We start from the raw sequence: 16,438 nt of genomic DNA, 5'->3' as shown, positions 1-16,438 counted from the left end.
AAATTCAGCCCATTAGATACATGGAAGTTAAGTGCCAAGAGCATTAAGCACTAAGTTTGCTGATAACCTTGTGATATCTGCATCCGTACACAGTGATAAGCGAGCTCTGCCTTTGCCTCCACAGTCCTCCTGTGCAAAGATGGAAGAGGAGACCAAGAGGAACTCAGGCCATGTTGGGGGCACCCCTGGGGGTGCAAGGAGATTAAAAGCTCAGGGTAACACTGCTCAAGGGCTGTATTTTTTGAGGCAAAGGTGCACTCTGTGATCTCAAACATTTCTTTCTGCTGCACATATCCCACGTTACTTGGTCGTCCTGTGAGGAGGCTACCACCACTCCTGGCACCTGCAGTAAGGTGGTCCTCGACTGTCTGAGTATCAGCCCCCTGGCAAATGAATCCTCTGGCATTGGGATTTTCCACGTAAACATGAGTGCAATCTTACCTGATTCTGCTACAATAAAGCATTTTGCCCTGTCTAGAAGCCAAGTACTTTCTGCAGCTGGCGTAACCCTTCTCTCTGCATTTATTTCCCTTTAACAGACATTTCTGACAGAAATGGGAGCTTTTTATTGCTGTGCTTTGTATGCGGTCCTCCGTTTACTTTATAACCTCACTCTGCCCTGGCCACCTTCTATAGTGCCCTTCTCCTTCTCTAGTGTTTTGCAAGTTACTTGCTCATTTCTCCCTTCCTGTTTTCCTAGCATCTCACCATCTCTTGGCACATTGCTCGCCTGTTTCATGCTATTCTCCAGTAGACAAGCCTTGCTCACTGACAGCTCCTGGTGGCCAGCGTGACTGCCGATGGATGGTCTTCTGTCTACCCAGCTGCCTTCATTGCTAGAGGTTTTCCAAAGGTGCTCAGTCCGTGGGATTAACACCCACCTGTGCCCTTTCCATCTTCAGGTGCCTAAATGCCTCCTTAAAATCTAGTCTGAGCCCAAACAAAGACATTCAAGTATTTCTAGAGACCAGCACAAGACTTTTTACCTTCCCTTACTACACACCGCTCAAATCTGTAGAGGCTGCTGAGGGAGATAACTTGTAGACTTGACTGTGAGACCAAACGTTCGTGAGAAGATAGGCTGAGCACACTCTCACATCTTGTAGATGCCACTCCCGAATTCCACTGGATCATACACTACCCACAGAATAAAGCATAAAACCTTGAAGAACCCTACGTAAATTTTTGCTTCTGCACACACTTAATAGAGCTACGTGTTTATGGACTCGGAGTAAAACACAGTTTGAACTTGGCTGCTGGCCATCTGCCTGTAGAAGATTAGGGAGTTGCACTGGCAGAATCCCAGAAGAAAAAAAAAAAAAAAAAGCAAGGGCAAATAAGGCTGTGCTGGAGGCAGGTCTTTTAGCTGGAATGCAGATTTAAGAGTACAAGAAGCCTTTCACAGAGGTCAGTAGAGGAGACCAACAAAGAAGGAATGACTTCGAAAAGGGTGGTCTTGGTCGGAGCCAGGCTGCTTCTTTTGGACCCTAATAAAACTACAGCTCCAATTCCCATCAGTTGTAGGGCTCCAGTGCATCATCCAGTTCTCTCCAAGCAAGGGAACTGCCCTCCTCCCATCGAGCCCTCGTGATCTCCTTCTCTTGTGAGGTTTGAACTCACAATTTCAAGTACTTGCTGAAGAGACAGTATCTCCTCAAGTCTGTAAAGCAAAGCAGGCTGCCGCAGCAATTTCCTTGACTCCCAGTGGTGGATGAACTCCAGGTTTCTGTCTCCGGTCACTGCTTAAATTCAAGCATACTTTCTCAGACTGCTGCTCTTTTTTTCTGGTTCCTGTTCCAATAAACCTCGCACCTAACTCTGCTTCTCCATTCCTTTGCCTTGGCTATTTGCCTCCCATTCCCCTAAAAATTGTTCATCAAAAGTGCTTGACTGTCTTCTAAGTGACATTTGAGCCCCTCCCCATCTGGCATTCCTTATTTACAGGCTTTGTTTATCATTGTTAAAAGGACCCAACTAACAGAATAGGCTTCAGGACAGGCTTTCATTACCTCCTTCAGACAGGGACAATCACCTCCAGGGTCAGAATGATCTCTGAATTTCACGTTCTCACTACTGAAAATACAGGTCTGATTCAGTTTACCTAAGTCAGGCATAGTGCCATAGCATTATATGGCCCCTGAACTACTGACTGCTGTATATTCTGAGGACTTAAGAAGAGGGACAGCAGTTGCTTATGTTTCCCTGGTTCCTTGCAAGCTGTTCTCCTTCAACCACCATGCTTCGCTTCGCTTTTCCTTATTATGATGGCCAGCTACAGGACACCAAATGAAGCTTAAGCTGCTGACAAAAAAAAAAAAAAGGAAACTGCATTATAATGGGAGCTGGTGGGCAAGCAGCAGGAAAAAGCACAACCAAAAAAAAAAAAATCAATCCTGTTGCTGTGGAGTCAGCACACAGCACAAAATACACGGGAAAACAGCAGCCCTGCCATCACTCAACAGCTACCTCTTCAGTTTATTAAGAGGCACCATATAAAAGCTTAGAAGACAGCTTGAAAGACACTTTCTTTGAAAGCCAAAAAGCATCTTAGGGGCATCAAGTGGAAGAAGAGAAAAGTATCTGAAGATAACAGAACAAGCAAAGGTAGAAGAAAATATAATGATAAGCAGTATAGTAATATACCGCACTCCTACCTATAGAAGCAGTTGTGCATTATGAGGAGGAAGAAACAAGTCGGAGTTAGATGTCCTCTCCACAGCAGACAGTGACCCTGACTGCTCGCCTTTCCTCAGAGCTTGTGCTCCCACTGATGCAAAGGAGGCTAAGCGTGCACGGAAGCAGCAAGCACGTAGCTAGTGTAGTACGGTTTCATCTCTGCAGGCAAGCCCTCAGAGTGGCAGAGACCAGCAAGGTCAGGCTCCTGCAGGTCCATTTTCAACGTGTATCCGCTAGCTCTGCGTGGCAATTCCTTTCTATTGCCTACATGTGACCACAGATTCCATTTTTTCAGGCACCAAAGTTAAGCAACAAGGGTTAAAAAGAATTGGCTAATCACTTGAAGGGTTGCAGTTGAGGCTCAATAAGGAAAATCTCAAGAGGCTGGCACGAACAACTGCTGCTAGCTCTCTGTCAAGGGAGCGAGCCAATGCAAACGCGGCTCCCAATTCTATCAGGCTTTACAAAAGGGAGCGACAAAAGCATTTGTACAAAACTACCATTTTTAGTACAACAGATGCTGCTTCTTGCAAGCAAAGCTAAAACAACATGCTTGCAGCAAGCTTTCTAAACAAGGTCTGTGGGAAGGGAGGACATATGTTTTTAATAACATCTTATAAACATTTACAGGAAGCAGCAGCTACATTCCATATAAAGGCATTTGGTGTATTTTGTGCAGCGTGGTGTGAGGGAGTAGGAGGGGAGCCCCAGCACAGATAATTAATTCCTTTATATTTAATGCTTACACAAATCCACAACAAAGGTTTTCAGGGCCTCTGCTGCTGCTCTGCATATAAATACACTAATATGCAAGGCTATATAACAATATACGGGACAAAGCGTGCAAGAGTCTTCTTCCCCCATTGAGGGTTTGATCACGTAAACTCAAAAAGCCAATCTAGAGTTGGACACTGGCAAAGAAGCACAGTAACAGAGCACAGTTAACTATAGCAGAGCTGGCAGAAATCGCCAACTGCTGCTGAACATATTCAGGGTTCTTCCCAGTGAGCAGTGGTGTAAAATGGTTGCTAAAATTCCAGGCAGGTAAATCACCTCGGAAATGCCATCCAGCATTCGGGATTTGTCTGATTCACCTCGGGCAGGTAAAACGACCTTTTGAGAGTCAGACCTTCCTGTCTTCAGTCTTTCTGCTTCAACTGCAGGTCACCTGCAAAACCTCTTGTCCAACACGAAGATGCTGCACTCGTTTAGACCAAATTACAGCACCAAAATATTGCTCACCCTTCCTGAGCCCAATCTTGCAAAGCGCATCAGATATGTATGCGAATTTCAATGCCTTAAATTCAATCCAAATTATGAGATAAGCAGACAGGCAGCCTTTCCAGTCCAAGAATCTGTTTTTTCTCTTGGCCAGTATGTTACATTAAAAAAAAAAAAAAAGCCAGGCCTGTTACACTGCCAAGATTTAGTGTTTCAGTGTACTGGGAGCTTTTAGGCCCTCTCCCAGACCCTGGTCTGAAGTTACTTTGCCGGCCATCTGGCTAGCAACTGCCCGAGCAGAAAGACAGCGCAGCGGTTTTCAGGCAGATACAAAGGCAGATCTTATTGAAACAGATAAATCTGAACTTGTCCAGGTATCGGTCTAAAAGGAGGTTTCTCATCCAGACACCTGCACCTCATGTACAGCTTGTATCTGGAGATTGTCCCTGCACCCAGCCACATTAAGTGCTCTAACAAAAAGCAGGTTACCTTCCAAAAGTCAGCCCAAAGACACCAAGTCTCTGCTATTCCCACCGACGACACCGTTTCCACTCGAGGAGGTGCTGAGCACTGCTTATCATTCCTCCGAGTTGTCACTATAAACCAGAGTTTTTCATTGCTCTGCGTGAAAGAGGGAGTTCTAGGCAGGGTTTCCAATTTAAAACAGTATTTATCAATAAATGCCTGCAGGACACAGTGCAGCGGAGTGCGATGAATAAACAATGAGGGCTGCTCAGAAGTTGGGACTGCTCAGTTTTAAGTTCTGTGAAGTCTCAGAAAAATCAATTGCACTTACGAGAACGATCACAATCCCAGAAGGAGAATATACAGAGTACCTGGGGTGTGCTTAAAGCAGCAAGAGGAGTTAACACACTGCGCGGGCTCAGGATGGGGTTTGCAAGTAATCACCACTCTGGTGCCTCGGAATTATCTTTTCCAAATGTTCACTGGGGGCTGTGCACATACTGAGCTGAAAGCAAATGTGAGGATTCTCAGTCTGATTCAAAATGTTTAGCAAATGATATAAAAACGAGTGGACAGACAGTAGGCAACACTTAGCCTCATCTTTCCCTAGGAGGCCACTACCGTAACATAGCAGCACATCAATTATTGACGGAGATAGCGGTTTCATCCATCGCTGCTGTCTGTCCCTTCTTGCTGAAATAATTAACATCTTTGGGAAGGGGGGAAAAACAAGTATAAAGGGACATATTGTACTGCCTACTTCAACAGATTTGTTTGTTTTCAGAGCAAAGAAGGACTGCTGTTAAACACTAAGCTAGTCATGTTTTGGGAGAGCAGATGAGGGGGGCTTCTCTCTCTCTCTTTTTTTTTTTTTTTTTTTTAACAACTCCAACCCTTCAGGGAAATCGTTTTAAACTGGATAAATATTTCTCCCATGTTCTGAAGCTCAGGAGGGCAGCTCTTTTCTTCAGGTTTTGCATCTATTCTCTGATAAGAAAGGATGCACACAACAACCACAAGCAAGGGTTTGCATTTTAAAAAAAATAAAAATTAACAAGACTCTTACTCCCTTGGTTCCAAAGAACCAAGCAAAGCTGTATCATAGCTAACACAAATCAGTTGTTACCTTAAGAAAAAAAAAAACATACATAAACCAGGGCTTTCAAATGAAGTTACTTAACCCAGTGATAGAAACTGTCTCAGTTTTACCTCTACTTACTGGACTCCTTTTTCTTTTAAATTCTCTAATCCAGTTTTCTGATAAAACTCTCACAAATTATTAAGGAAAAATAGGTTAAGAGTAAGCAGAACACGCAGAAATAGGATGCTAACTGCTTATCTTTAAACCACTAATGCTTATACCACATTATACAGATTTAAATTGAAACTAACATTAACAGCAAAATATTACTATTTCCTTAAGCTGAACTTATTAATTTCTGCCAAATTAAAGAATCATAAATGTTACATTTTAATCAGCATCAACCCAAGAGTTTCCTTTTCCTCACTGCCTCTTCTCCCTTTCATTCCCCACAACTTAAGTACTCCCCACGTCAAAGCCACCTGCAAGAAAACTGCATGAAGGGCCAGCCCAGTGATATGCTTTTACGTTCAGAAACCAGGAAAAAGTTCCACTGGCTGAGAAACATAATTCCTCAAAAAACTACAGGATACCCCTCCTCCTAGGGAGACGCCATTCTGTGCCTTGGAGACACCTGCCAACAAAGAACATGCTCTGACCATACACACCTAATGCTATATATGAGATTTTTGGTCTCATAACAATCATTAACTCTCAGACAAAGCTCACTTCATTATCGTGATTCCCAGTATGACTGTATTTGAGAAAGTGAACCTCTGTTTATCCAGAGAAGAGTTGCGTTTTACCTGTGCTGTAAAAACCTAACTCTCTCCAGGTTTACCATAATTGTATCTTTCTCTTAAAAATAATAATAATTATTATTATTATTTTATATATATATATATATATATATATATACACACATACACACACACACACACACCTCCCACTCTATTCACACTATTGCACATAAGCATTTTACTTCTTGAATTCCATTTGGATATCAGAAGCAAGGTCACAGGGAGGACTGCACAGGGTATTTCACGCTGCAAAGCTGGTCATCATCAGGGCCGATACTAGGGTGATCTGCTTCAGCAGCTTACGCTGCAAATTTCCAAGCTAAAAGGTGAAACCTAATTGCTCGTATTAGGCAACAATCCCTGGAAGTAACCCAGTTACAAATGACAAAATGTTGAAAATGTACAGCCCTTCTCAGAATGCAATACAACGCCCACAAATACAAAAGGAAAAAAACACTTTCAGCAAGGGAAACAGCGTAGTACGTCATCTGAGTGAGTAAATATGTACTACTACAAAGGAAGTAAGGCTAATTTTAAGAGGTCACTTTCTAAGGGAATTGTGTTTATGAAGTCAAAAGACTTTCTGCCTGACACGCCCTCTTGAAAATCCCTGTGAACCAGAAGAATGAAAACACACATGCCCTTTGCGAAGGAAGTATCTGAATTTAAACAATGAAAAAAAATAAAAGTTTTTGCTTCTTGCCTATCTACCTTTTCTTTTCCTCCGTGGCCCAAATTCAGGTACAATTGTTGCAGTTGCTGACACAACTTGCTATAAGATAGGTGGAACTATACTTACCGTGAATATTCTGGGCTTCCGGGTCATCCACACCGATGGCAATTATCTTCCAATCTGTCTCTCCTTCATCAACCATACCTAGAACACCCAACACTTTCACTTTAACAATCTCACCAGAAGAACGAACCTGCAAAAAGAACATAATCTCAAAAAGGTTTGGAAAATGCTACACAGAATTCATCTTTTACATTGCAACAAAATGGCTTGCTACCAGCCAGCAGCTACCAGAATTACAAGATCAATCTGTAAACCAGATACACATCACCTTCATGTTAGCAGCCTTTCTCCTACCTTTTCTATTCTTAAACCTTCTTTTCTCCCATCAGCATTTAGTTAAGGAGACAACACAAGCTACAATATTTTTCCTTCTCTTCTACCCTACGTCCCCACACACTTTCTTGATCTTCGCCCCACTCTGCAAGTCAAAAACATCTCTTATTCATTTTCTAGCTCTTTCATGCCTGTTGATTCTCTGCCTTCTCAACTCTTGGTCGTCATCTGTCTCTTGGACACACACACAGGCACCTACCCACCCCCAAAACATGAGCACAACTCTTTTTTGCATTCTCCTGGGGACCTTTTTCACACCAGGTAATATTTCCTTTCAACTCTTTCTGGCTCCCCTCAAATTCAGCTTTAGGTTCCTTCACTGAAGGGAAGCCACCTTTGCTAAGGTCACCAGGTAAATTTCCTTTTCCCTTACATAGTTCAAGAGATCCCTCATCCAAACTCATTAATTTCATTTACCCTATCTTTGGTACCGCAGAGGATTCTTTGCTCTATGTACATGCAATTTTCTTTCAGTGAACTAAACCTTTCCTTTACACCTATTATTGGTGTTTGCTGTGCCTCTTTTTCATCCACCCACTCCTTATCTCTTAACTGCAACAGGTTCCTCTTCTCCTCTAAAGAGGGATGTTTCTTTTTGTACCCATGGGAGAACTCAAACCTACCCCCTATGCGGATTTGACCTTACAATCTTACATGCATGACAGACATATTTCTTCATCTTTCAGAATGCTAGTCTTATCTCTAGTACTGCTAGTAGGGGAAAAAGAAGTCTTTGGTTTTTTTTTTTTCCTTCCTCCAAATCTTAACCCTCTCATCCTCCATCAAAACACACTGTCCAGCTATACAACTTCAGAGTGTCCATCTCCAGCTTTCTCCTTTATCCAGCACCCAGACTTTACAAGATCCTTTTTTTTTTTTTTACTGTTGTTTTTAAATCCACCATTTTTATACCTATTCTTAGACCCTCTGCTCATATTGTAGTCACCCCAAGACTGACTACTGCCACCTTTTCTTGTTTCCCACCTGCCATTCTCTTTCAAAAGCTATTACCAGATCATTAAATTAATCTTAATAAAAACCAACCTTTGAACCGATCTCACAAACATCAATAGGATCATTATCCCCACAACATCCTGTAATGTCATCTTTATGGTTTGGATCTTCCCAGGTCTGTCAAAGGAAAGAGAACTATGAGTTACCAACTGGTCTGCAGTTACAATTCACCTAACCACTATATTACTGAGATTAATAAAAACACCAACAAAAACGTCAACTTGCTGAGAATGGATTTGCTCAAAAAAAAAAAAAACAAAAAAAAGAAACAGACTCCAAACAAACCATGGATTGTAACAAATGGATCAACTGCATCAAAGACACATAAGACACTGATATTGCAGTGATCGAGTCAGAGGAGCCAGAACATGTATTTTTCTAATTACCAACACTTGTGGGATTAAATTAGGATATTCTACAACATTTTTACTACACTCTTTAGATACACCCACACTAACTTAAGTTGCTTTCGAAATCATCTAGACTTTGATCTTACCAAGCTCCTGGGTATGGAATTGTCAGTATCCAACTGACTTTATGAAGTTCTGAATTTAGGTCTGAAACTTTTGAGTGTTTTTGCATACAAAGATGCGCACAAGCCCAAGAACTGCCAGCAGCTTGAGACCAAACAAGGTTCCCTGAGATATAAGTTCAAATCCCTGCTCTAAGCTCCATATGAGCAAGGAATCACAGCCAGCTTAGTATAACTTTATAAAAAAGGCCAGTACATGTTTTGTCTCTTACTTGCTTGGAACGAAAGACATCATTCTACAGTTGAGTTTTTCTGGTAAGAATTTTAAGACCATTCAGGTTTTGTGGAAAAGATGTTAGAAAACCATCTACAAGGAGCTATACTGCTAGCTCCAGCTGTCCACGGTCAAGCCTCCAACTCATACTCTTGTTCTTGAGAACTTGACTGATGCTACAACTGTGAAAAGCAAATGGTCAGGTATTTAGATAGCAGCATCATTACCAGAAAAAAATGACAGAAGTGGAGTCAAGAGAGAATTTCAGCCTAAAACTTATTTTTCCAATATTCTTCCAAAGCACTCATTTAAGGCTTCATGCTATCAGTGCCATTCTCTAGCCCAGCTGCACCTCTCCACCTGTAGTTTCCGGAAGAATGGAAAGGAAGCTAGCTAGGAATGGTAGTGTTACCTAGACAGCACAGCAATTCCTGCAACAATTACACTCCTAGAGTAATTTTTCTTTTCTGTTCCAGAACATAAAACAGCTGCCACAAATATGTATCAACCCTAGCATATAGCTACAAGAATTTCTGGCAACTGCTGACCCTGATGAAAAGTCCTCTTGAGATAGTGGAGACCCAGAACTGGATCAGGCCCAGGGTTTGTGATAGTAGCTAGTAAGAATCTGGAGTATTGTTTAGACTTGGACAAGTATAATGATCCAAGTGACCTTTTAAAGTCATTACAAGAAAAAAAAAAAAAGGAAGACAATTATCTCCAGCTGTATGACTGACAAGGTAGTAAAGGGAGCTGAATGTATCTCTTGGGGAATGTGTCATCAGTCCAAAATAACGCCCTTTGTGCAGGAAGATATTTAAGTGTTCAATTTTGGCTTTGTACGAAGGCACAAACAAATTTCAAAATATTAAATGGAACTCTTGGATCCCAACAATGCCTACTTGGAAACTTGGGACTACTCAGACTGCTGACTGGATAAAGACTTCACTGTCCTCCTCCACCACCTACCTGGTATCTCCTCTTCAGGGAGGAAATAAGGATTTTCAGGAGTAAACTTTCAGTGCTCATGCATTTAAGTGTAAAGAAATATTTTTTTTAGTTTCATCTTGATCATAAATACTACTTTCAATCCAATGTGTTGTTAAGAGTAATGAAAAAAAAAGTTTTAAAACTTTAATTATGTTAAAAATTTCAGACATTAATTGTTTTTTCTCCAAGACTCAAAGTTTTGAAAGTGCCATGATCAGTAAAGTCTCCAAATTCAGAGCAAAGTTAACTAAGGCAGTTGAGGTTTAATCTGAAGAAAAAGTCCTTGTGTTCCTCTTTCTTAAAGATATTAAGAAATAATATCAATTAGCATTCGTGCTGCAATACACGAAGATCCTAACTGAGTTTAAAAATGTCTTACTTAAACAGGAAGGGGCTACTTGAACAAATATTCTGAATGCCAGACCACAACAGTTTATTTTTCACTATGGTATATGGATGCAGGCTAAAGACTCAAGATTTCTTGATCATTTAACTACTTCCTGAAACTGAGCTTGTGTTTATACCCTCACCCAAATTCTGATCAAAATTTACAGACAAAATAAAGCTTTAGATAAAAAATCCTAATTTACAAATTATCGAAGAGAACCATCTCTCTTGCAACTGATTTGCATTCTGGCAGTACTCAAGATTTACAAGGCAATTTCCACAGAAGACAGGAAACTTTCACCATTATAACAAAAATGTTACCTGAGGGAGGGCACCGTAATTCCATATATAACCCTTGTGAGGAAAGATATTTGCCACGTATCGGAGCTTGCCTTTCTTTGTATCTTGCTTAATGGGATTCAACGGCTCCTCAGTGGCAATCTAAACAGATCGTGAAAGACAGAGAGAAAGGAAGAAGTGTCAGATGGAAAGCAATTCATTCCATACCCAACCAGTTAGCTCCATCTGGGAGCACGTGCTTGTTGTTCGAGGAGTATTAAAAGCATGATGGCCTCACTTTAAGTCTCGAGAGCCATGTTCAAAAAGCTGCTTATTAAGGTTTTAAATAATGCTGTGAAGTATGCAAGAAAAATGAATGCAGAAGGGAAAGTCATAAATTTCTGAGGAGACTGTCCCAGTCAAACACAAATACCAGAAGAAACCTAAGTCAGAGGCTCCTGCGCTTGAACTTTGGTACAAATTCAACAAAGATATAAATGGTGAAAGTTCTTCAGACAACAGGGGCTTTGACAGCAGCAAGGGAATTGTTTCAGCGTCATCTCACCCACCCCCCCATTCATTGCTCCCCTACTGCATACACCCCTTCTCTCCATCACCTCCCAGCAAACAAACACTTTTTTAGTGGGGACAAGCTCTGAGTTACCACAGGCCAACGTGTGCTGGCTTGGACCAAGTTCAATTAGCATTAGAAGGTGCTTTTACTCCTGCAGTAGTGCTCCCAGAAGGATTGAGCTAATTATTGCAAAGCAGCTTATTAATGTCATCATCCCCCCAAAACCTCAAATACCAACCCGCTGCCATGAGTTACCTACTTCACCTGAACTGTGCTTTTGCCACTCCTCACCACAACAAAACCCCTGTTAGCTTGACTCATCTGAACCAGCTCACATTTGTTACAGATTTTGAGCACACCCTGGCTCAGGCCATACCAGCTTGTGCTCGTTGTTTTAAAACACCCTTGTCATTTAGCTAGAATAATAGCAGCAAAGTCACCCCAAATGAATTATTTTTCATACCACACTGTCCTGTCAACAGCAGGCAGTTGCTCTGTAAGTAACCCCCCCACATTTCTGTTTTCACACCTGATTCTGCATGCTTCCTACCTTAATGGTAAAGACCCTGAATATGCCACCTGGGGTTTTGGCAGAAGTGGAGCTCAGCACTGTTTTCTCTTGACAAGAATTGGTGCAAAGATTAACTGACAACGGTGGGCAGGGACCAATACAATTTCATAAAGAGCACCTTGAATAAAATCTATGGAAGGACAAGAGAAATGCAACACATTCAAGGTTTCATTTCCTACAGTGTCCACTCCAAGCGAGGGAATCTCAGTACAAAGACACAGACAAGAGCTGGTGCTGGCACCATGAGTCTGCACTGAAGGACTGTCAGGCCATGATGACAAGGCAAGACAACTCTCTGCCTTACTTAACACAGGAACCTCCAGGTCTCTTAAAAGTTATGTATTGCACCTGGGCTCCTATCAAGCCAAGCCAGAAAACATCCAAGGCCTCTGATTTCTGAACCTCACAGGACAGCAAACCTTTCTACCCTCAATGAAACAAAACATGCCAAGAAAAGAAAAAGGAGAGCAACATGTGCTTTAAGCAATGGCTTCAATGGCAAAGGGAAACTCTGAAAAATAGAGCTCAGCTTCTGCAATAAACCATCCTAAAATACAAGCTGATTACCCAAAGTAGCCGTATTTCTGGAATTAAAACTCAGGCAGTAAACGCAGTTCAAATGCTACTCCAGCATCAGGGAAAGGAGACAAAGTTCTGAACCAAGAGGCCAGGAGGCTCCTTGGTATTATTTTTAGTAGTCGAAGTAGCTTAACAGCTCAACCACAAAATTCCTTGAAAGCATCTGGAAAGCATTCCTAAAACTATTACAAATGTTCAGGAAGATAAGAAACATGCTGGTGAGGTCTGTTGTTTCACCAACTCTACAAATGAAGCATTACTCAGCTTCTACATTACAAGAGCAGAGGAACAACCACTGGACTCTCCTTTCAAAACATCTTCCAGCAGGAGTAGATACTTCAAACGAGCAAGGCCCTGATGTAGTTTTTGTCACAAGGAAATGTTTTTTCATTTGCCACTCCATTTGTCAGGACGTAGCCTATCACACTACCATTTATATGCTGGAAGTGAGAGGATTTAGAGCCTCTGAACCGGATGTTTTACAAGCGAGCAGCAGGACAACTAAGCAGCAGAGCCCTAGAGTGCTGGGCTTAAGGTGGGCTGTGCTCTGCTGTCTGGGGCTGGCAGGAAGCAGTGCTCACCTGCAAAGGGGAAACAATTACAACCTCAGCACCTTCTTTAATGGTGATGGAAACGTCTGTATGCAAATTTAGTATTTTGACTGAAAATTTTATGTGTAAAGAGCAATCCACATTGATTAAACACTGAACACTGAACCCCACTGCACTGCTGTAACTTCCATCAGTACCCATATATTCAAGGTATTTTTCTTATTTACCTCCATTTTTGCATTCGTCCAGCGAGGCACTTCCACGACCATATTAAACAGGACCTAAAACAGAAACAGGGAAAGAACTGAAAATAAAACCCACATGGTAACTAGCATTTTGCAGTAAGAAATTCTCTCTCCTGCATTCAGCTGCAGCAAATCTCACCTATTCCAGCTGCTTTTACATGAAGTACACTTCACTGAGTTCCTCACAGCAACATTCAACCTCCCCAGTTCATCCTCCACCCCCGTTCACCTCTGAGAATGCAAACGAGGAGTAATGGAGATACACATGATGCTTTTTATTCCAGTAACAGTATTACCCTTCACACAGTGTTCAATAAGCCTGTGGAATGGTTTGGTTCATGATGAGGCAGTGCTCAGAGCAATAGGCAAAAAGGATTGGACATTTCTATAGGAAAGAGTCAGCTCCCCTCAGGCACTGGTAAGGGCAGTGTTTTCCTCCACCACAGGGATTTATTTCTTCAGGTCTTCCTTTTGTCACCATACAAAAAACATAACCGCTGACAACTCTCAGTCCAATCTGGTTGACGTGAGGCCAAATCCAGAAGTGATGGCAGAGAAAGGACATGGACACAGGCACTTCGTGTTCGTGTAAGCTTTCTTCCCAGCAGAAACAGAATGAAAATTGGTTAAGAATTTTTAAGAAGACATGAGAAAACCAATGTGTAACCACTGCAAGCTCTCTTCTGAAGCTGTCAGGGCCAAGCACTACTAAGGAGGACAGAGAATTAATCAAAATGGGTAACTAGGACAAACCACCCAGCAATGCCTATGACCTATTTTCTTCACAATTATTGAAATAACCCCAAATATCCCGCTGCCTGGGACATCTCTCCATACAGAAAGAAAACTTGCGTTGGTATTAAAGATGGCACCAGCTCAGGAAATACAAAATATGTTTTTGATGTGTAAGTAGGAAAAATAAAATCAAACCAACTGAAGAACGGCACTGACTCTTGAACTACACTGCAATGAAGGCTGTAGCAGACACTTAAATACTTGGATTTTCCTCTTTGTATCCTACAGCTGCAACCAACACGCACAATTAGGAGGGTCAATGCCAAAGTCAATTGATTAATGTCAATCCAATGGTTCTGTGATCTCCTCTCCCAACAGGAATGGGGCAAGCAAGAAAGCAGAGGAAAATCCCAGCTGTCCCTCACGGTTCTCCCCATGAGATCCCACGCTACACACAATCCTGACGGCAAATTCCAGGAAATTTGAATGCAATCTGCCATCCCTAAGTACTGCGCCCATATTGCAATTTGTGGTGTCTAAGCACATAAGATGGAATCACTTTTCCCTATTCGGTCATAACCAAACGCATTAAACAAGAGGAAAGAACAAAAAGGAGAAAGGTGCTTCGGATCGCTTGCACGAGGCACACCTTGTGTACATAAGCACAGCTGAAGCAGACAAGTGCTCAAAAAGAGAGCTCAAAGACGTCAACACTAAGGCAGCAGACCCAGAACAAAGTACCGTACGTGCAGCAGCAGGTAAGGGCAAGGCTGGAAAAGAGCCAAATAAAGTTTGCACATCCATCTCGGAAGCATTTGGAAAAACAAATGCACGGCATAGAAGCCAGTGCTGACAAGAAGCTCTCAGAGAACTGCCAGCGGGCCAAAGGATTGTTCTGACTGGCAGCTACAGGCAGAAACTTACAGACTACTCCGGGAATTAAACACAACAGCTCCCTCCTTCACTGGCTGAGGTTTTTGCTGGGAAGATGTGACTGCACATTTTCCTCACCACGTCAAACACAACGACCTGTAAATGTTGTTTTGAACTTTAATTGGCTGAGAGCTACTCCAGGTCCTCACCAGAGCAATGAATGGGACTGGACAACGGCTGGACTGAAGTGCACACAATGCTCTTCCAAAACGAATCTCTTGGATTTAACCCAGCTTTAAGACCAGGCCTCCATAATTTGTGTTATCAGTCAAATGGGAATTGTCAAGAGTCTTAAATGTGACAGCCTGACAGATTAATTCGTATGCAAAAAAAAAAAAAAAGGAAGTACTCTTTCTAATGCTAAGCTGCCAAAGGCATTTACAAGAGATTAAGTAACTTCATGCAGTGCTTACATTAAAAAATAAAAAGTTTTATTTATAGGGTAATCACATTTTCACGGTGATGAGGCAGGATTCACTGGGGTGGAAAGCAGAGCACGTATTAGACAGTTTTGACAGATGGAAAGAGAGAAGTGTATTTCTCCAGGTTTTCTTTCCTCTGTTTTCCTATCTTGTTTCCCTCCTTGCCTAAATGTCATCCAGCATTTTCTTCCAGCACGCTGACTTCCCCAGGCCAGGCACCTCTTCCTGCTGTCCACTCGCACAGTCTCCCTCAAGTCCTTGCTGCAAAACTCCTCGCCCCCGCTGCAAACAGAAAGGCGTCACCCATCACATCTCCACACATCAACTGCTTACACGATCCAGCGGTGAGTTTTGGCTGGTCAGTGCACCTGGAAATTGATCTTATCTTCAGTCAGCAAAAGAAAAAAAAACTTCACCTCACCAAAAACCCAAGTGAGCGCTTCTACTCCCTCAAGCCATGGTGAAACTGCTCCTACAACCCACTTGACACACCTTCCAGTGACAGAAAGAGAAGTCCCCAAAGTTAATTTTTCATTATTTATATTTTCATTTCATAATTTACCATTTAACAGCTTGCCAAAGTCCAAACTTCATCTAGATTCAGAAGAAGGGACAGAACTCGGGAGCTAGGAAATGTGCCCTGAGAGAGCCCGCAGGGATGTCTAACCCAGGGTATTACATAGCTGGTTTGGTTTGGGGTTAATGCGAGCAGAAGACAGACATTTGTACTTTTGCCCTATTATAGCTGGAGGAGGTAAGGGGGGAAAAAATCCATTTGGTCAACACAGAGCAGTCAAAAGTATACTTCCCAATTCCTAAAACTGAATATGAACAGGGAACGACATCAGAAAAGAGAAGCTCTCTCCAAATGGTATCCTTTATCTCCTAGGAAAGACAGTCTAACTGCACCACAAGGCAAATCACGCAGAACATAAATAAAATGTTTGTTTTAGCAATTTTTTAGCTTTTTTTTTAAACAAGTTTTGGCAACTTACTGCATTCCATTTGAATTAAACAATTTTTAACATAATTATTTTGGC

General features: G+C 42.0%; 1 protein-coding gene across 2 annotated transcripts in view; it reads right to left on the bottom strand.

Annotated features, from left to right (window-relative positions):
• The window catches only part of PPA2 (inorganic pyrophosphatase 2), a 36,350-nt gene that overhangs the window by 10,851 nt on the left and 9,061 nt on the right, over positions 1–16,438 (bottom strand). For both annotated transcript variants that reach the window (XM_072036944.1, XM_038178225.2), the window contains exons 4-7: positions 13,291–13,344; positions 10,831–10,950; positions 8,417–8,503; positions 7,043–7,169 (exon numbers count right to left, since the gene is read on the bottom strand). In XM_072036944.1, coding sequence (XP_071893045.1) covers positions 7,043–7,169; positions 8,417–8,503; positions 10,831–10,950; positions 13,291–13,344 — 388 coding nt within the window. The remainder of the gene's footprint in view (positions 1–7,042; positions 7,170–8,416; positions 8,504–10,830; positions 10,951–13,290; positions 13,345–16,438) is intronic.

This window comes from Anas platyrhynchos, chromosome 4 (genome assembly GCF_047663525.1).
Source record: "Anas platyrhynchos isolate ZD024472 breed Pekin duck chromosome 4, IASCAAS_PekinDuck_T2T, whole genome shotgun sequence".
Taxonomy (NCBI): Eukaryota; Metazoa; Chordata; class Aves; order Anseriformes; family Anatidae; genus Anas; species Anas platyrhynchos.
The sequence above is the reverse complement of the archived record's forward strand: the minus strand, read 5'-3'. Positions and strand labels throughout refer to the sequence as shown.